Here is a 21,720-nt window from a genome sequence, read left to right as displayed (position 1 = left end):
GACGAAAGTTATGTCGAGCGCACGAATAAGTTCAAATTTATCTGGGCGGAGTTATGTGCGCAGTAATAATGTTTCTGTTGTGTAATGATGAATATGCGCTTGTGTATTTAGTTTGGAATACGGCATGCATTCATTTACTTTGTTCCTTGTAGTGTATTTTGTGTATATAATTAAGCCTTAGGTAGAATAAAAAATATGAGCATATGATTAAAAGGTTGCTGCTTTTGTATGGGAAAATATGAACTCGTTTTGTCCAATGGATATTCCTCACTTCCGAGGTCGTGCAATATTCCATCCAAATAACTCGTTCATATTTTCCCATACAAATGCAGTAACCAATAATTATTATTATTATTATTATTATTATTATTATTATTATTATTATTATCGTTGTTGTTGTTGTTGCTGCTGCTACTGCTATTATCATTATTAATATTAATAATAATAATAATATTATTATTATTATTGTTATTATTATTATTATTATTATTATTATTATTGCTGCTGCTACTGCTATTAATAATAATAATGATAATAATAATAATAATATTATTATTATTATTAGTATTACTGCTACTCAGCTTCAAAGAGTACTAACTAAACAAAAAGGATTCTGCAACAGCTGGAAACTAGAGATATACCTGGAGAAACTAAAATTGTAGTCTTTCGAAAAGGGAGATATTTGAGAGTACATGAAAAACTGGTATTTTGTTGAGTGTCTGATAAAAGACAGTATATATATATATATATATATATATATATATATATATATATATATATATATATATATATATATATATATATGCTGTGCATTCTCTTCTAAAAATTCACGGCATTTGTCAGAAACGCTAGTAGCACAATCTTTTGGCACCTTACAGTTGTTTGAAGTCTATACTTAATCGGATTGGTAAACTGTCTACAAAACTCTATTCCAAATATTTGATTCTAAAAAAACTTCAGTTTTGAAGTAAGTGTCGGATATTTGGGTTCTCTATAAAGTGAATTATGTTGAAATTGTTATATGTCATTTAGCAAATATATTAATTGCATTACTAAAGTCACTCCAAGTGTTTGTATCTATAATGAGTTATAATACCAATGCAAGCAGTGAGTTATAGAATAATTATTAAATATTGGTCCAAATTTGTTAAAGATCACTGAAGACAGATTTCCCAGACAAAGCTATAACCTACAATTGACATGGGGCGAACACTGTGATTGCCGGATAAATAAAGTTAAAAATCTATTGTTTTCATACGGAATTGGAGAGATTTGGGGATTGCAAGGGGGTGGATGATGAAAAACTATTTTGCATTATGTTTAAACAACGTTGTAAAGATATTTTTCAACAAAAACTAAACGGAGAGATGTATTCAATGGATAAAATACGATTCGAAAACAAGTTCAGATAAAACATGAGTTGTCAGTACTATATAGACTATTTGAACGCTTTGTATTTATTTAGCCTGCTATGCGTGTTTAGAAATGGAACCTTCCCCACAATGGCAAATATAGGTAGGTAACAAAACGAATGGCCTATGTTGAAAGATTGTGTCATTCTTGTGCAGATTTAGACGATGAGTTTCACTTGTCTGTTAAATATCCCATGCATGATAACCTTAGAAAGGCTTATCAACCTTCATACTTTCATTGTAATGCAAATCACAAAAAGTTTTATAACTTTATCCAGAGCATCAGCAATATAATGAATAGCCTACATAATCTTGCTATTTATCCAGCAAAGTCAACAAAAGTTAGAGTTGTTATGTTTTGTGGGATGTACCGTATTTATCAACATGCATGTAATCTGGGCCTTTGCAAATGCTACAAATACAGATTATTATTATTATTATTATTATTATCACAGGATATGGCTTGGCTTTTGTAGCCTACCCGGAAGCACTGTCTACACTACCACCGCCTCATCTCTGGTCCATACTCTTCTTCTTCATGCTTTTTACTCTCGGACTCGACAGCGAAGTAAGCAATAAGATTTTTTCTTTGTTGTTGATAAAGATTTATGCCAATATTTTTTAAATGCAGTGTAGCCACTGATCTGCTGACCACACTTGGTTGGTAGCAAAATGAGGGGTATAACATGGAACACCTTTCCCTCGATAATTCGCGTACATCGGGGTCCAAAATCACAGACTGCACTATAATCGGGGGCGCGAGTTACCGAGGGACCTGCCAAAAAACGCTAGACATCCATAATACCGCTGTGTTGGTGTGGGGGGTGGGGTGGAAATGGGCTGTTTAATGGCTAAATCCTCGTTTTATTATCAAGTCGAGAAACATGTTTAGTAAAATGCCTTTTCTGATCAAGTTGTTTGTTATTCTCTATAAATTAAATTTATTTTCCAAATGTCAAACATCTGAAAGATCGATAACATGATTGAAACTGGTTTCAACAACCAAACACGGTTCGACAAACATTTTTGTACTACGTCACGGCCTTTTGGTTTGTTAAAGTGGGGAACCAAACTAACTGTTGATAAACTACCAAATAAGATTTTTTTTTTAAAAAAAAAACCGCAATATTTATTTCACGAGACAATCATCAACGTCGAAACTATATTTTTGTATTTTTCAATTAGCTGAAGAAAGTTTAGTGTGACCTCAAAACTTGTTCTTGATTGCTTGTGTTATTTTCGCAAGTTGTTTTTCAGTAACGCTAACCTTCACTACATGGTAGGACATTATTATTCAAACACGTCGGAGAAGTTCAATTATGACTTCTACGAATTTGCAACACGTACATCGATAACTCTCATTCACCCACTCATTCACCCACCAGTCGTGGGGAGACGTATTTTACGTCTCCCCACGACTGTCATTGCTATTATTAATGTCAGGTCGATCTCTATTGGACAGTTGTATCTTTAATGTTTCACCTTGTAGATCTAAAATTTGTCCGTCTTAATCCACAAGGAAAAAGATAATTTGAATCAGCCAATTATTATGGCATGGCAGATACACAGGAGTTGCTTACGTATTCGTTATTAAAAATTCCTGACTCCGCGGTTGAAAAAACCTAAACAGAATATAACCCTGAATAACTATGTCTCAGGTTTCAGACCTGCCCTCATAACTACCACTGATGTCATCACAAATTAAATTAACCTGGGTCGTTGGTATAATTCTCAAAATGTTAGGTGCGATATGATATCCTCACGTAAACATCCTTTATCATCTGGAATGTTGCCAGGCCAGCCTAACAATGATCGTATGAACTACCTTGCAATTTCGACCTCATACGTCTAAGATTATATGCCAATGACAGAATAAAGTGTGCTCTGATGGGAACAAATGGAAATTGTGGAGTCCTTGCCAGTCAATACCGAAATTCGTTCGCGAATTTCTTCATTGATCCATTCTGCCGTAGCTGACAGAGGAAAATTTAAAATTATACCAGTTTGCGCCAGGACATCTGTAATACACTTGCAGTGACGCAAATTGGATCTCAAGTGTGCATGATTCCCCGCTAATCACAGGTGCAAACGAAGTCACACTAAATCCTGATTTCTTCGATGATATTGTCATTTTCAAGGTCACACTCTGGACTGTATATACAACCTCTTATTGCATTGAAGCAAATATTACACTCAAAACAGGTTCCCCGAGTGGCCGAGTGGTCTAAAGCGCTCTCCATTACGGATCACTGCCATCTCACCTCTGCTTGCGTAGGTTCGAGTCTCGGATTCGGCCAATGTGAGTATGTGAGAAAACTTGCCAGTAGCTTCTCGAGGGTCGGTGGTTCTTTCCGGGGATTTCCCGGGTTCTTCCTCCACTATTAATACTGGCCGCCAGGTATAGCCTATCGTGCGCTGAAAAATGGCGTTAAACCCTACAACAACAACAACAACAACAACACTAAAATCATGAAGTGTTTCACACCAAAGTTTCTCCCCACGCACCGTCTTAATTGTTTCAGATCTCGTCTTCATTGTTGTATATATCACGAGTGTCTTTTAAAAGTGCATGCATCAGAGCACGATGTGTGTCTCTGACCATAAGATCATTCGTGAGTAACCGCAGACAAATCAATGTACCTTCGTTAATGACTTCAGATCTCTTATCGCCTGCACGAACTGGTCCCAAAATACATTTCCAATCGATCCCGAAGGTCATTTGGGTCGCACAGTTCACCAATATGATCTCCTTGTTTTTCTTCCTATTGCGTTTGTACGTGTTTGTCTATTTTTTTTTTCAATGTATGAGATTCCAAGTTTTTTCCTTGGAGGTACATGTTTTGGTTGTGGAGAGGCTGCTTCATTTGAATATTCTTCTGGCTCAGCTTCAGAGGTTGGATTAAATTCTGTTTTTTCCCTGCCCATTTGATTCATAAAAACTGTCATCTCTTGCAGTGCTTCCTGAGTTTTCTCAGGATTAGCCAAGTTAAGTATTACATTATAATACTCAAACGGTTCACCAGTGGCGTGTTAAAACCCAGTACATTTTAGGAATACTCACCTGGACCATACTCATTTTACGATTTGCGATGGTTTTAGTCACTACAGTTTGCCACTTGGGGTAGTGGTGGTGACAACTCTGCATAGAGGGGATCATCCAAGATCCAGTGACGGTCTTTTTCATTAGCATTTTGTTTTCGTGTTTCGAGAATTGACTGATACATGGGTGGAGGCTTTTCAGGTTTAGGTCCTTTTTTTCTTTGACTTCAGCCACCCGTCCTAGTAAGTGCGTAATATCCGCTGCAGTTGCTCTTCTGGCGTCCTGGTATCATTAGTACGTTTTACTATCTTACAAACTGGACCAGGTGCTTCTTCTCTTTCCCCAAAGCGCTGAGACATCTTGTGCTGTTATTTTTCTAGCCTTTCTAGTAGTCTCTGCACGTTATGCAATTTAGTTTGTGGGTTTAACTAGCGGTGCAAATATTTGTCCAAACCCAGCTTTGAGAACTTCTTGTACAGTTTGTCGAGACTGCATCATATCTTCGACTTTTTTTGCGGCCTCTAATCACATTCTAAAGCAATTCTTGATATTTCTGAACAGCATCACGTCCTAGCTTTTCATATCCTTCTAAGGTATCATTGCCTAAGATTTTTATATGATTGTGTTCTGATTGTTAAATTGGTGCAAACATGCATGATATTTTCATCTCGACTGCAAGTTCTGGTCACATCAATTGCGAGGATACTATACGGGTTCGAAGTGATCTGCGCCATCATGTCACGAAATTCATCCCACGTGTGGTCCGCTGCACACCAAAGCCAAAGAATATTTCCAAGACCATGCGTGTCATTGCCAGAAATATCATCAACAAGTTACAGTTGTCATATATCACTTTTGATATATTGGCGTATCTCTGAGGCCGATAAATTACGTGTCAGTGTTTTGGTGTCAGCCTTGTGAATATATTTGTGCGGGATTGACTCGATTTTCAAGCATCACATCATTGTACACAACAGGTTTTTTGTGTGCATCTAAATCTTTTTTGGTAATGGCACCGTGAAAGGAGGAAAACAAGTCAATAAATGCTCTTCTTCCTGTGGATGACCAAGTCCACTTAGAATTGTCACCACGTATCTAATAAATTTTGTTACTCGGCTCTCTTTGAAAATCTTTTCAAACATTATAGCACGATTGATGATTAGCTGATAGAGCACAAATAATTCCAGATTAACGATCGTAAAACCATATCCACCAGTTGTGTTTGTCTTGATCCAATGATTAGTGCACACACTTAGTTTGGAAACAAACTTTTACCATCATGCTTGGACTGTTTAGGTGCTGCTTGTGCAGACAAATCAATGACTGAAAAGTCTTTGTTCTAACCACAATCATCTGCACATTTTCATTTTCTTGATGTCGTTCATTAATTGTATGTCGTATAATACGATCATGTCTTCATATTGTGTGCTATGTTGCGGCAAAACACATACCGCAAATTCAACTCGAATTCAAACAGGTAATGGACGAGCATTGATTAATGGAACTTGCGTTTGATGTTGAGCAGAGAAGTTTACCTTCACCAGGAAAGCCGCTAATGTTGGGGGTATTTTCATTTTGTTTTTGCTTGTTTTAATTCGGTGGCGGTGATATTAGCGGCTATATTAATAAAGTTACCTGGGACACCATAGATTAAATATTTGGGTGAAAAACATTTCCTGGATACAATTACTGGGGCCTGGTACACAACTGGATATTCAACTTGATTCTAACAAATCAACCAAAGCCCGGCGAAGGACATATCAACCGAATATACGCTAGCGGCTATGCGTTACTAAAATGAACTTGCTTATAAAGCATCCAATGATATCTATGGAAGTCAACCTGCAGTTGTGGATCTAATTGATGACTTAAATGTAATTAATCCAACACTGTTATAACGAATGGCACGATGGGTGGTTAAAGGATGTATGAAAGTCAAGACTGCATTGGGAGGATCCAAAAGTCGTTAATTAAATAAAAAATTATGCTAATACAAAATAAACAAACAATCAATGAACACAAAAGAACGGATATTATTCAAAATATACTACAATCCGCGTGGATACTGGAGAGGTGAAGCCTCCGTGTAACATTTAGCCAGTACAACAAAGGTCGCTCATGGGATTGTGTAAGAATGGTTTACCAGTCAAGCACTGTGACAAATTTATTTTCAGTGCAAGAAATATTTTATGCTTTTGGTTCAATGTCCAAACACCTAATTAGTAGATCAGGCTGATTTGGTATTTATTTCACACCATCGTGTAGGTAACCAACAAGGGAAATTACACACCTACAAATACGCGCTCACTTTTGTTGGTGTAGCTAGCAGATATAAAGAAGGGGAGCCGCTGACTTTAACGATAGTGCCAGTGTTACATATGTACTCGAGAGCGTATTTATGCACGCGGCGCACGCACATGGCAACGATTGTTGCAACTGAATCATGGCAAAGAATTTCTCGATTCTGAGGCGGTGATGTTGGCCAAACATGCGGGTACATGTCGAACATGTTAATATACATCGTGACCAAGCTATTGTCCAACAGTTCAATCGTACTCTTGTAGAATGTTTATAAAGTCATCATTATTATATGCTCATTTTTCCCCCCGTTAACTTTATATTGTCAGAATCCTTCAGTATTACCCGATACTGAACTCGCGCGACAATACACACATAGCATTCACGTGCATAAAGGAACTACGTTTCTATTGTAAACAAACAATGGACGCAGACGCCAGCACTTTTGATTTGTACACAAATCATGTACACTCGCGTAAGAGGCTCTTTACGTTGTGGTTGTTTAAATTTGTTTCTGAATGAACTAAAACAGATGTTTCGTGGACTGCCACATACCAGCTGCTTTGGCACATTCTGCGTTGATACAATGTTACGGATTTAGGCTATCGACATTATATAAGATACGCAATATAAGGTCCTTACAAATCACATACAAGTGACAAGTCATATACTCTCTTCTTTTGCTGGCGATAAGAATGGCAAAATAAAATATATTTACAGTTTTACATCCTGAATTTCCTCAAAATGTATTTTCCTAATTCTGCAAATCCGAATTACATGAGTCATGTTATAGGTATTCAATCTGGATAAAATTTCGAAATTGTGCTGTAATTTCGATGATAAGTGCAATTTCATCCTCTTTACTGCCCTCAAAATGAAATAAGCATTAAATTACATAGTGTCTTTTTGATAATTGCAATTGAAAGACTTCATATTTTCCCCACATTATCATTTCAAACATTCAATGACAGAAACAGAAACACATTTGCAGATGTCAACAAGCTTCTCCCTAGCTTATTAAATCTCATGTATTTCATGTCGAATCGTCACACACAAATCCAGTCCATAATCCCGAAATTTCCTAGAATCAAGAAAAATACCAAAATCTTTTCATTCCAGATCAAATGGAAAAGTTGTTGCAATGCACATTCATTCACAATATTACTCCGAATTTCAATTTTAACTAGACACGCCATTTTCTTTCGAAAGTTATGTCGAGCGCGCGACCAAGTTCAAATTCACCTGGGCGGAGTTATGTGCGCAGTAATAATGTTGATGAATATGCGCTTGTGTATTTAGTTTGGAATGCGGCATACATTCATTTACGTTGTTTCTTGTAGTGTATTGTGTTTATATAGTTAAACCTTAGGTAGAGTAAAAAAAAAATGAGCATATAATAAAAAGGTTACTGCATTTGTATGGGAAAATATGAACTCGTTTTTTCGCAAGGATATATTGCACTCCCAAGATCGTACATTATTCCATCCCAAAACTCGTTCATATTTTCCCATACAAATGCAGTAACCTATAATTACTAATTGTAGTTGAGGCCAGAGAAATGTCAGTAATCCGTAGCACTACTTCTCTGCACAATAGCAGCCTTGAACATTGAAGTCACACAACTGAATTAAATCCAGCTAATGCAGTTCGACAAAAGACCGTTACTGAAAATGATTTCACAGCCAATACCTTTACAACAAGACAGGTTTGTTATAGATTCGCATGAACCTAGCGATATGGAAGGTGGGCAACAACGTCATCCCACACACCCGGTATGGTCCGTAGACGTTTTCACCATATCGGAATGGACTGGCTGTCCAAGACAGCCACCACGTTAGCGATTATAGCTATCGACACTTGGTGGACCAAAACCTCACAGCCGAGCATTTGTGTGAGAGGAATTGCAAGTCTTTTCAGCAGATATAGAGATTCCTCCAAGATGTATTTGACACGTTGACATAGTATTATCCGTATGTTGGTTCATAACAAAACGATGACCAAATGCATAAGTAATGATTCTATCGGGAAGTATCTATAGTTTGGTATCGTACGGAGACAAGCTCACCTTGATGCATAGGTTTAAACCCATGCAATATTTAATGGATCAGAACACATTTCCCATGTGTGGGAATTCATTATGTTATCGCAGACACTCGGATACAGGTCGTACTTGAGATCCCTTTACACAAGCGTGGATGTTATGATTGTGCTCCCGTTTTCGTAGGTCAATGTGCGTAGGATCGATCCGCTCAGATTCACCGACCAGACATGGCTGCATCATGATCCATCCTTAAGATTATTGGGATATAGATGTACAATGTAATTGGTATGGGCAACGGGTCTTACCCCTCTACATTCATGTTATTGGCACGAGCATATCTGTGACTCGCCATGGATATTCCGCCACGAAGTGATTGCTCAATAAACATATGCTGAACAATGTCTTTGTGCATTTCCAGCTTGATTTCGTATTGTGGACAGCAAAACACAACAGTCCATTTCCGTTTTATTGGGGTTTTGTTGTGGTATCTGCTTGTGCGTGTAGAGCCACGTGTGGTTGTAGTTTTGATTTATTTCCGCGCGCTTTCTTATTATTCACGAATAGACTCACAAGGCTTGTAGAGTTATTTACGTGATTTGACTCTGATGCCACATTTCCGGCAGAGTCGTGCACCGAATCCCTCGCATAATATCAGCGAGTGTGTTCTACATTATTATAATGACGTGTTCTGTCACATGGTTAGGATTTTTCAAGGTAGGCGGCGTTGCATTTGTCGAGTCCCAATGCCATGGAGCTTCTTATATACATATCAACAAGTGTTTTTCTAACTGACGGAAACACTGCTACATTTTCTGTTCTGTGCTGTGCTGTTAGCAGCACCCACACATGTACTTTCCCTTGTTAACACGAAGCTGTAAATTAACTATTGCAAAATAATTAATTACGATAATCTCAGAGTACCCATAGCAAAATCCTTCTGCGATGTTGAATAAACATCTTTTAGAAACAAGTCTGCCTCAATAAGTGCAAATGAGTCATCATCGAGTACAAATGCAACATATACCCCTCGTGAATTTCATCCAATTTGTGTGTTTGATGAGAGAGTCTGTCTCTGTCTCTTTTTTATTCGGATATCATTCTTATAATTATGACCCATAAAGCATTTGTTTAAATAGCATGCTCTTTGACAATTTCGTCAAAGAGATCATCAAAAATGTCACACCCCTGAGCAGTAGGCGAGTTATCTTTCTTCTAATGGTGTATTCTTAAATGCACACTATCCTGCACTTTTCTTTCATGCTTATTTGCCTAAAAAAATGCCCAAGTTTGTTTCGCTCCATTGCTACGATCACTGCCAAAATCACCAATCATCTATGTGAATTTGTTTAGGAAAATGTGTACAACATATTTTGTGCCTCCTTGATAAATCGGTATGAGGTATTCAATGATACAGCTATCTACGTTTGTCTGTCATGCATATGATATTCCAATCACTTTGTAGGTGTCCACCATTATTCCAGACTTCCATGAATTCCTTTAGCATGATTTAGTATGGGAATCAATAATTTGGCTACCATTCAACATAGTATATTATAAGTGGCCACAATAATTCCTTCAATACAATATATTCCTCTTCGTATTGTCAGTTGCAAAATCCTGTATAGAGCAATGTGTAGCATTGCCATAAAGACAAACAATCATTACAGAGCTTTTGTTACTATTGTACAGACATTACATTCATTCATTGCATGTGTATTGATCGCTACACAGGTTTGCCTGTCAGAGTCAACACATTCTGCCACTGCAAGAAGAGTAGTATGAATGCCAGGGTTTTGTCTGACTGGATCCTTGGCGGCACTGACAGCAGCCTCTAGCCTCTCGTCCCCCATATGACTGACCACATGCATGGGTTGCGTGGTTACTAAACATGCATGAGTCGCATGGCTCGCATATGGCTAATGTGAGTCATGGGACAGAGGCAGAGACCCATGGCAGTGACCGTTGGGGCTTAGTGGGTCAAAACGCCCACATTCATTCAACTGAGGCAGATTTAGTTGGTTTTTTTTAAAGCTGTATGTTACAAGTTAATGCTTGTGCCAGCCACAGATTTCGTACAGTGACTGACTTTACCCCATGGTCAAATTGTTTTGTTGGAAATATGTCTTGATTTTTGTTTTCGCTTATCGCGCGATGAACAAAAATTAACAAGGGGTCATTCAGGCAAGAGCTAGTTTTGTCACATTGTTAAGCTAATTTAGGATATTGGCTTTTGAAGTCAGGAGCTTACTGTAAGATTGCGACATCTTTAAAACACAGAAGAACTAAGGTTTGCTATCCTAGATTTAGCACACTGACTGACCCTGGTGTACCCAGTATAAGATATTTTCTTTACACATTAGACTAAAGTAAAAGTTTCTTTTCGAGTACATTTGCATTTGACCAGGTATCAATCTCTGGAACATTGAACTTGAAAGTAAATAGGAAAACTCATTAACATGTCACAAGTTGCATATGACTGTTTACCAGTTCTGCTGATTAAGTCAAGCATGAGTGTTTAAATTCTCCATATGTGACCATGTTTAACTATTGTCCATCTTTCAGCCCGTGTGTGTGTGTGTGTGTGTGTGTATGTGTGTGTGTGTGTGTGTGTGTGTGTGTGTGTGTGTGTGTGGATAGATTGGAATGTCCAAGGTACTCACGGATGGTACATCTGTAGGTCGGTAGGTGAGTAAATAGCTACGGTTTTGGGTGAATAGAAAAATAGACATAGGTTATTCGTCAAATAGGTGAGACTGTAATCATCAGTCGTGGTAAACGGATAGATGGCATGTGTATGCATTTGCGCAAGACAGAGCAAGTACATAAAATTTTTACTCATTCGAAATCTTTAATGAGCACCAATAACTTAAAGATTAACAAAGCAAAGCAGTGAGGTTGGTGGATTACTGCTAGTCCCTTCCTCTTAAGTAAACATTTTTACTCATTCGACATTGTAAATAAGCCCCACTAATTTAAACATTAACAAAGCAGTGAGTATGGTGGAGAATGGCTAGTCCCTTCCTCTTCAAGTAAACATATTTACTCATTCAACATTGTTAATAAGCCCCACTAACTTAAACATTACCAAAGCAGTGAGGGTGGTGGAGTATGGCTAGTCCCTTCCTCTTCAAGTAATTATTTTTACTCATTCGACATTGTTAAAAAGCCCCACTAACTTAAACATGACCAAAGCAGTGAGGATGGTGGATTATGGCTAGTCCCTTCCTCTTCATGTACAACGCACAAATGTTAAATATTAAAGCATTTACATCTATGTGCAAAAGGAAGACTTTCAGTGATTTTGTGCAATGTCATTTCGTTATGCGCACTACGTTTCGGTGCAAAACATTTGCTCCTAATTTCAAACCAAGTCAGTATGCATCGTAACTAATGTGTTTGTATTTGTTAAGAGAAACATTTTTAATCTTCTAAAATGATTGCCAAATTGATCAGAACCCGAATTACACCATTGTCATATTTGTAAGTATGTGTGTTTGTTTGAACATCTTTTATCAATAAATAAAGAGAAACAAATCAAGATATACAAACACTTGGGGACGTTTTTGTTGTTTTGGTTTTGGATTATTTGTCTCTCATTCTTATTTTGCATGTGTAATTTTGTGAATATGAATCCCAAAGAAATTCCAAGACGCACGACGAAAGCTCATTTGTCATCTCTTTTACTGTCTTTCCTTTCTGGATTTCTTTATTGCAATGGGTTATTCCGCTCTTTTTGCTGACCGAGCAAAGAAGTGCTGTGGTGGCACTCAGACCGACCATCTTAAATACTCAAGGTAATCTTGATTTCCATCCTTCATTGTTGAAATGTCACGCCACTGTACTTGACATCATTGACCCGAATAGGCAAATCCTGCTCTTACGAACGAATGGTGACTGGTTACCTGCAGATATTTGAGGCCAGCACCCGTTGAATCGAGTTTCAAAATCCTCCTATCAAGGCACAGTCACAGAAAACGAACATTATTTTCGTACTTATTAATTATATATGAACTAGTCACATCCAGAATCTTCTTTGAGGATGTGAATAATATTCAAATATTAGGCACACGAACGACATCGCATTCGATAGTAGAGTATGAGAATAAGGTGACGCGTTGCAATGTAAATGCTTTGACACTGAACTGTCATTCAAGTCAAGTGATAAACATTTACATCCTAAAAGAGGCCTTAAGGCCAGTAATAATATTTTCGTATCAAAGCGGTGGATTCTAACAAAACGGTATGTTTTGTCAGATTATTAAATTATAAATCGACCCATGGAAACTGTGTATCGGATCCTCTAGGATGAACGAGCACGGCTTCCCGATCACAACATATTTCCTTACAGTCATACGGCTATCCAGTATAAATCAGGAGAGAGTTCCAAGACACATATATAACCGCAAGTGTTGATGCACACTGTGAATCATGAATATGTCACATAAACCATGGGATGAATCCAACATCTCCAAGTTCAGTGAAGCCAAGTGCAATGCAGTACCCTACGACACAAACAATGGAATGCGACCTTGCCACTTTACTATCAGAATCAACGCCGTTAATATGCCCATCTATGCGGTTTATTCACACACTCAAAAGCCACTGTGAATACCACAAGTTTATCGAAAGCTACTTATAAAATGAAATAGACATTTCTTGTGGCATTACCAGGCTATTTAGATTTGATAGTCGATAGAAATGACGACCTGGAAGGACCAAGTTGCAAATCTTTGTCGAGAGGAGGATATGTCTTTTGGGATGAAGGATATCAACATATAGGGTTGTGCGATGAAGTTACAAGAAAGGGGTACGAATATGGTATCTGTATCGTACTGCGCTCATTTGCTCGATCAGAATAAGCAGCAGAAACACCCATTACAGTGAAGAAATCCAGACAGAAACTACAGAAGAATGACACAATGGTCCTTGTACTGTGTTTTCAAATTTCATTCCGAGAATATACCAAAACACAATATTACAATAGAGCGATTTGAGTTTTATTTAATTAACCTTGTACATAAATATTTTCTTTGAGGTTATGCGTAGTTGTGCAATAAACGTATCTTTGTCTATCTTAGATCAATTGCCCGTCCTAGGACGGGAATAAAACAATGTTTTTATATATAAAAAAGAAATGTTAAAAATTGGGCTGAGCGATTTTAAAATGAGTTTTAAAACAAATTTGAAGATAAAAGTATAACAAAAGTATTTTTAAAACTTGGGATACCGTCGCATGTTTGGTAAGTGCGAACCACAATGATAGGCTTGGGTATTTATATATAAGGTGGGTTAATTGCGGATTTAAAATATACTCTAAAGATAAAAATACAAAATCTTGGGTAAAAAAGGGGATGCCACTGCGAGTTTCGATCTCACGACCTCTTCTTTGGAAACCGTGATACTCAGAAAGACAAATGTGGGTGTTTGTATAGCTTCATTGCCCGTCCAATGACGGGGGTCATAAAAGAAATTTTCAACATAAAAATATAAAAGATTTTTAAAATCGGGATTAGTGAGTTTAAAAGCAAGTTTGAACTTAAAACTGCAAAACATCTTTTTTTAAAATTGGATGCGGCGAGCTACGAAATGACGTCCTCTTGTTTTGCGATTGTAACACACAGACAACTGTGTTGTTTATGTATAACATACCACACGTATTCACATAATATGTACTTAATATATCAGGCGGCATATTTTAGAGACTAAAGAGAGCACACATCTGTAACAAACTGATGGGTTATTCCAATGTATACTTACTTTTAAATATCTTTATTTTGCTTTGCTTTGCTTTACGTATAGTTTATCAAAGTTTGTTTCTTTTCAGTTTTCCTTTTTAGAGACAACTCTTGTTTGCCTTCAGGACGAATATCCGCACCTTCGAAAATACAAGAGTTATTTGTGCATCGGTTTTGGAGTTGCATGCTACGTCATTGCTCTGTCCTGCGTGACACCTGTAAGCTAAAATGGTAGTAGTAGAACTAGTAGCAATACTACCACTACAACTACTACTACTGCTACTAACTATTACCACTACAACTACTACTACTATTAATAATAATAATAATAATAATAATAATAATAATAATAATAATTATTATTATTATTATTATTATTATTATTATTATTATTATTATTATTATATTAACACAATATTCTCTGAGATAATGAGTCACATATCATAAATTATTTCAATTATTTAATACTTTTAGCATCTACTTCCGCAGAACAAAATTGTCAAAAATGTCGTTATAGTCGCGAGGTACAATCACTACAGTTTTGAGGAGTAGGAGTCATTGAAGGCTACATTATTTCGGGACATCCTGTAAGCAGAGACTGTAAGAAGTTAGATTTCCATTGGAATATGAGTATTTGCATACCGTATAAAGTGGACCATTCTTTAAATGCTTCTAATTTGTTATTGTTTTGCTCGAATATTTTGTTTTGTGAAACGTACATATTCACATGTGCAGTCATGCAACTTTTCCTGGTCCTTATACCGTGTAAGTTAACAATTACTGAGATTTAATGACACTTATTGTCAGTAAATATGGCCTGTTCATGGCAATTCTTTCTCCACAGGCGGGAGACTACGTAGTGAGACTGATGGACAATTACGGCACTGACTTCTCAGTGTTGTTCCTGGCATTTTGCGAAAGTGTTGCAGTTATGTGGGTGTATGGTATGTTTGAATTACTATCCTTCTGTTTATAATTGTACTAAAATATGTCGAAAGTACATTTAAAAAATGACGATGTTACCAGTAGAAGTGTTTATCTTTGTATGAAGTTGACCTTTCCGTAAATCCATATTGGGTTGCATACTCCAACTTTACCACTTTGCTGTTGATTTTTTAAAGCGCTGATAATAGTGTGATACTTTGCACTAGTAGTATATGTCTTGTTCAGCTGTCTGTCGATTTTTTTTACTGCTTGATGTAACTTCACTGATCATGTTCTTTGATAAAATAACGTTGTATCAATGTCTGAGAGTACCTTTCTCACGTACAAAGTCAGATGAACAACGATCTCAGTAACAGCAACATTTTCAATTGTTTTGTCAGAACCCTATATGTGAAGCCATATTAACAATGTATACATCATGGCTTTAAAACAGCACAAATGTTTTATGTACAAACCATGTGACTCTTCTAAAGTGATATTCATTTCAATCGGATAATCACTAGGAAAGCCCGTTCCTTTTGATTTATTTCTTTTATTTTTATTTTCTTGTCTTTGTTCCTATTTTTTTATATCACAAATCATTCATGTCCTTCCCGACATATATCTGTGTGTGTGTGTGTGTGTGTGTGTGTGTGTGTGTGTGTGTGTGTGTGTTGATAGATAGATAGATATATAGATATATAGATAGATAGATATAGATAGATAGACAGACAGACAGATAGATAGATAGATAGATAGATAGATATGTGTGCGTGTGTGTTCTGTTGATGAAATCAAATATATACCCATCTCGAGCTAACTACAGTACCATCGTAATTCATGCAGCACAAGTACAAACTGTACTGAGAAAGCCTGCCAGTAGCTTCTCGTGGGTCGGTGGTTCTTTCCGGGGTTTTCCGGGTTCTTCCTCCACCATTAATACTGGCCGCCATGTATAGCCTATCGTGCTGAAAAATGGCGTTAAACCCCACAACAACAACAACAACAACAACAACAAACTGTACCACTGCCATAAACGTAATCTAACGATTGCTGCAGTGTCAACTACTGCTATCACAATCACCATCAACAGTACAACTTTTACAATAGATACAACTTGTGTTGTAGCTGTTGATCCTCCGGTGGCCTAATGGTTAGAGAGTCCTCCTTGAATGGTAGAGGTCGTGGGTTCGATCCCCAGCCGAGTCATATCAAAGACATACAAAAATGGTACTCACAGATGCCTCGCTTAGCGCTCAGCACTAAGAGGTTAGTGTTAGGACTGGTCGGGCAGGTGTCAGGATAATGAAACTGGGTGGGACACCATGCTACATGTCTGCGGCATGATGCCCCAGTGCTAGACATCACTATAAAACGCCACACACACAATGCAGATATCGTAGCAATATAACCGAAAAATTGTTAAAGCTACATTAAAAATCCAAATCACACACACACACACAGACACACGCGCTCGCACGTACTACCACGTGTATTTACAGCTGACTGCATGTATTCTCGCTGGTTGCATTACTCTGTTTCTTGTTCACTTGCTTGTTTTTTGTTCTATGTCGTTTCTAAAGCATTTGCGGATTAGATGTTTAGATCAAACATTTCAGAGTGATTTTTGCAAGAAAACTCTTTTTGACCTGGTGAATGAGATAAAAACTGTTCAGGAATAACCCTGATATATCAGTGGAATCAAGACTCAAAATAAAAGACGTACATGATAAAATTATGATATATAAATGAAATTAAAAAACTTTTCAGGTATTAGAAGATTCATTGATGACGCGACCTATATGTTGGGACGTGCACCAAGACCAATCTACTACTGGGGATTCTGCTGGGTTTTCTGTTGTCCGGTCATTATTGGAGTAAGTGCATTTGTGTGTGCGTGTGTGTTTGAGAGAGAGAGAGAGACAGACAGACAGAGACAGAGACAGAGATGGAGACAGAGAGAGCGAAAGAGGGTGGAATGAATATTTTAAATTGACCTCTATTATTAGATTGATATATTTTATTATTCTCCATAATAGCATATACATTGTTGCAATGACCCTATTTGATTAGTTACTATTTCTTTGGAGAAGCAATAACTCGCTTATGCTTGCAAAGTACGTTTTATTAAAGTAGAAATGACAAGACATTGAATGGGAAGTGTTATTATAAGTAGAAAAATTGGATTTACCTCAAAGTTCTTGATCTTATTGTTTGATGATATTTAGTGAAAATCATTATTGTTAGCTAAATTGATATTCATAATAAAAAATTAAACGATATTATAAGGAATAAAGATTTTTTTCTTAAACTTATTTCTTTAAAAAAGAAAATGACTACAGTTATTTCAAAGCATAGAAACAAAAGTTTGTTTCTGCGGCGATTTAATAGATCTCGGTTACTTTACTCTCTGTTTAAAATAGGAAAATCACTGATATATATATATATATATATATATATATATATATATATATATATATATATATATATATATCACTCTAATCTCTTTTTTTCTACTTAAAGCTTCTGTTTGTATACCGGATGGCACAGTATACTCCTCCAATGATTAATGACAATGTACCGTACCCACAGTTTGCACAGATTATCGGTTGGATTCTTGCTACTTTCGTTATGTGTCCAGTTCCACTTGTGTTCCTGTACAAGCTATATCAGGCCAAGGGAAGTTTGTGGGAGGTAACGCAATGCATACAAATGATAACGTACGGCCGGAAATAACCTCGCTTGATTGTTTTCAGGAAAATAAAGGACTTCGTCTAACAAAGTCATGCTCTAGTTCGTTTTTAGAGAGAATAATATAGTCTAGATGATATACAGGAACATTAAGTATATTATCAAGAATTGTCAGAGAATATGAAAAAGACAAAATATTGGAATGCTTAATGTCTTGCCTCTGTTGCATTTCTTTCATGGTGTAAAGATATGATGGGAAAAAAGCTAAAACTCCACATTACAATTAGCTTAGCTGTATAACAACCGTATTTGCTTGTAACCATGTCTATATCATTTAGAAGTATCAAATACAAGAGACAAATTACTCTTCTCAGACAAAACAGTCGTATTTACAGAACAATGTATATGAACTCAGGCTTTTTATCGTACCAAAACATGTTTATGCAATTATAATTAAGTTTCATCACGGACCTCAACATAACCATCATCATCTTAGCGGGTCTACAGTCTTTATTTATCCACGAAGGGATTTATAATGTATAATACTTTAGTTTGACTAACACTCTTTTTCAGGAATAGAAGGCCAAGGAACAATTTGATTAATAATCTTAAAAATTTAGACTATTTCTACATTGCATCTGTTCCTGACTGGTATAATTTTCAGTGTGGTTTCTTCAACAGAGGTTAAGAACAATCACAACGCCGACGTCAGAGTGGGGACCAAATGACGGATCAATGAAACAGGAAGTTGAGATGGATAACGTCACAAAGGATCTGAAATATGGCCTTGATAACCCTGTACTGGTAGTTGACAATGAAAATCAAAGCAAACTCTGAATAATGAGTTTTATGCTTGAATAAGTGCTCGTGACACTCATGATTGTCATCTACGATGGTCTTCAGTCATGATTCCAAATCAAATCCCTCCAAATATGTATACATCTTTTTTGTTTTTATGTCTGTATATAGTTTTGAATAACATTTGTTTTCTTCATCAGACAGGCTTGGCTTGCCTTTGTACTTTTATACTATACTCGTCACAAGATTTGTATGTCTCTTTGAATTGTGTTATTTTTTTTACCTCTGTTCATTCCTTTATTTAAGAAATTAAAATCATGATTTAGCCTTACAGATTGTAAGAATGTTGAATCTGTTTCTAACACCTGATATCTATCTGCAAGACAATGTTCTTAAACTGATCGAGTGTATTACCCGCTTTTTTAGATTTATTTTGTAAACACTTCTGCATATAGACAGGGGATATGGCTTTAACGCAGTGCCATCGAAATTAAGAATGTGTCCAATCTGAAAGGCCTAAACAAGCCAGAGACTTGTTAAAGTTGGCAGAACAAGTTTGGTTTCTTTTTTACGATTCTATGTTCACGAGTATAGTTGTTGCTCACGAGTAGAGAGTATAGTTGTTGCTCACGAGTATAGTTGTTGCTCACGAGTATAGTTGTAGTTGTTGGAGTAGAGAACTATGGCGTAAGAGAGAAATCAATATCAATTTCGTCTGTACGTCTAATTTGAGGTTGTCTACAGGTGGAAACAAACATAGTATATGATATGCAAAATTCACAAATTTGAACAAGAACAATGATAAAACAATTTCCGCATTAAGCCATAAAGTTTATCATTAGTTTGTGACATCTTATTTTCAAGAAGAAAGTTCTCCACTAATTATCGTCGCACATGATTATAAATTATACTGTTTCAAAATTAGTTTCTGGATGAAAAGGGAATAAATGTGTATAGTTGAATATATATCGTTGTGTGGTTATTTCAAATCACTGCTCGTGACAAGGTAAATCAATAACAGTCTATGCTAGGAAAGGTTCTTTGGTTTTCAACTGAATTATTGCCAGATGTGCTCGGGTGTTCCCTTGTGAGGGTTTCATTCTAAATTAAACGTACGGGCGTTAAAATATTAACGTCGATTAAAAATGATTTAAATGTATTTAAATGTATTTGTTATTCTGGGTGGTTCATAGTTTGGTCCGAAAATATAATGTTCTTTAGATGATATATTAAGTGCTTTTACAGTCTCAGATATCTCTGAATTTAAAAATCTAACACTTTCTCGTGTGTCATCTTTGTACCAATTATGCAACTTGCTCTTGGGCTAGATTTGAGGAATAGATGGGAGATTAAAAACTACCAAACATATCGTTCTTTCGTCCATAATTGCGAAATATTTACATATTTCACAAACGTTCCCTCGTCTAATATCTAATGTTTATTCATTTAGTGCTGCTTATAGGACAATATTGATATTTAGTAGATTTACTTTCTGTACATAATATATTCATTAATTGCCAGGTTTTTTTTCTCTGTTCCTATGCCACATACTCCCCAAAAATAAAAGCAAGGCAATATCGACAGATTTTGAATTGACTAAACCGACACGGACAACAATATATGCTCCCAACTATCTAATATACTGTACCAATAAAACATGTAATCAAGTCATTGTTGTTAATTGTCTGCAAGGTAATGTAAAAAAACTCGGGTATCATGTAATTAATTGATTTTTGGTTGCAACCCTTATAGCAAATAATACATTGGAGATAGAAGTCTTCAACATATCACACCCATAGCGTTCCCCTCGCTCTTCGTATCTGTTTATGTCCATGTATTAATCTGTATTCCTTTCTTATTTCGTCCCATTATATATATATATATATATATATATATATATATATATATATATATATATATATATATATATATATATATATATATATATATATATATATTATATATATATATAGAGAGAGAGAGAGAGAGAGAGAGAGAGAGAGAGAGAGAGAGAGAGAGAGAATCCAAACATTAGTATTTTTCAGCTAGAGGTTTTCAAAAGATTTTCATTTAGTAATTAAGTAATAATCTCCTGTTAGACTCAAAAATGCTTGTCTATTACCATTCTATAATTTCAAAATGCATGTCTATTACCATTCTACAATTCCAAAATGCATGTCTATTACCATTCTACAATTCAAAATGCATGTCTATTACCATTCTACAATTCAAAATGTATGTCTATTAACATTCTACAGTTCAAATTGCATGTATATTACCATTCTACAATTCAAAATACATGTATATTACCATTCTCCAATTCAAAATACATGTATATTACCATTATACAATTCAAAATGAATGTATATTACCATTCGACAATTCCAAATGCATGTATATTACCATTAAAAATTCTAAAACGTGTATATTACCATTCTCCAATTCAAAATACATGTATATTACCATTCGACAATTCCAAATGCATGTATATTACCATTAAAAATTCTAAAACGTGTATATTACCATTCTCCAATTCAAAATACATGTATATTACCATTATACAATTCAAAATGCATGTATATTACCATTCGACAATTCCAAATGCACGTATATTACCATTAAAAAATCTAAAACGTGTATATTACCATTCTACAATTCAAAATGCATGTGTATTACCATTCTAAAGTTCAAATTGCATATCTATTACCATTCTAAAGTTCAAATTGCATATCTATTACCATTCTACGATTCAAAATGCATGTATATTACCATTCTACAATT

The 21,720-nt window shown here is 36.0% G+C and overlaps 1 protein-coding gene across 2 annotated transcripts in view; it reads left to right on the top strand.

Annotated features, from left to right (window-relative positions):
* The window catches only part of LOC149772783 (sodium- and chloride-dependent neutral and basic amino acid transporter B(0+)-like), a 49,349-nt gene extending 29,448 nt beyond the window's left edge, over positions 1–19,901 (top strand). The window contains exons 10-15 of one of the 2 annotated variants that reach the window (XM_089947282.1): positions 1,868–1,980; positions 14,616–14,744; positions 15,371–15,470; positions 17,221–17,327; positions 17,974–18,144; positions 18,823–19,901. In XM_089947282.1, coding sequence (XP_089803408.1) covers positions 1,868–1,980; positions 14,616–14,744; positions 15,371–15,470; positions 17,221–17,327; positions 17,974–18,144; positions 18,823–18,978 — 776 coding nt within the window. In that variant the 3' untranslated portion in view covers positions 18,979–19,901. The remainder of the gene's footprint in view (positions 1–1,867; positions 1,981–14,615; positions 14,745–15,370; positions 15,471–17,220; positions 17,328–17,973; positions 18,145–18,822) is intronic. The other variant, XM_089947283.1, reaches the window with a different exon arrangement.
* The last annotated feature ends 1,819 nt before the right edge of the window (positions 19,902–21,720 follow it).

The sequence above is a fragment of the Sinohyriopsis cumingii genome, unplaced genomic scaffold (assembly GCF_028554795.1).
Source record: "Sinohyriopsis cumingii isolate HCF-2022 unplaced genomic scaffold, ASM2855479v2 utg001176l, whole genome shotgun sequence".
NCBI lineage: Eukaryota > Metazoa > Mollusca > Bivalvia > Unionida > Unionidae > Sinohyriopsis > Sinohyriopsis cumingii.
This window is presented reverse-complemented; position numbering and strand designations above follow the sequence as displayed.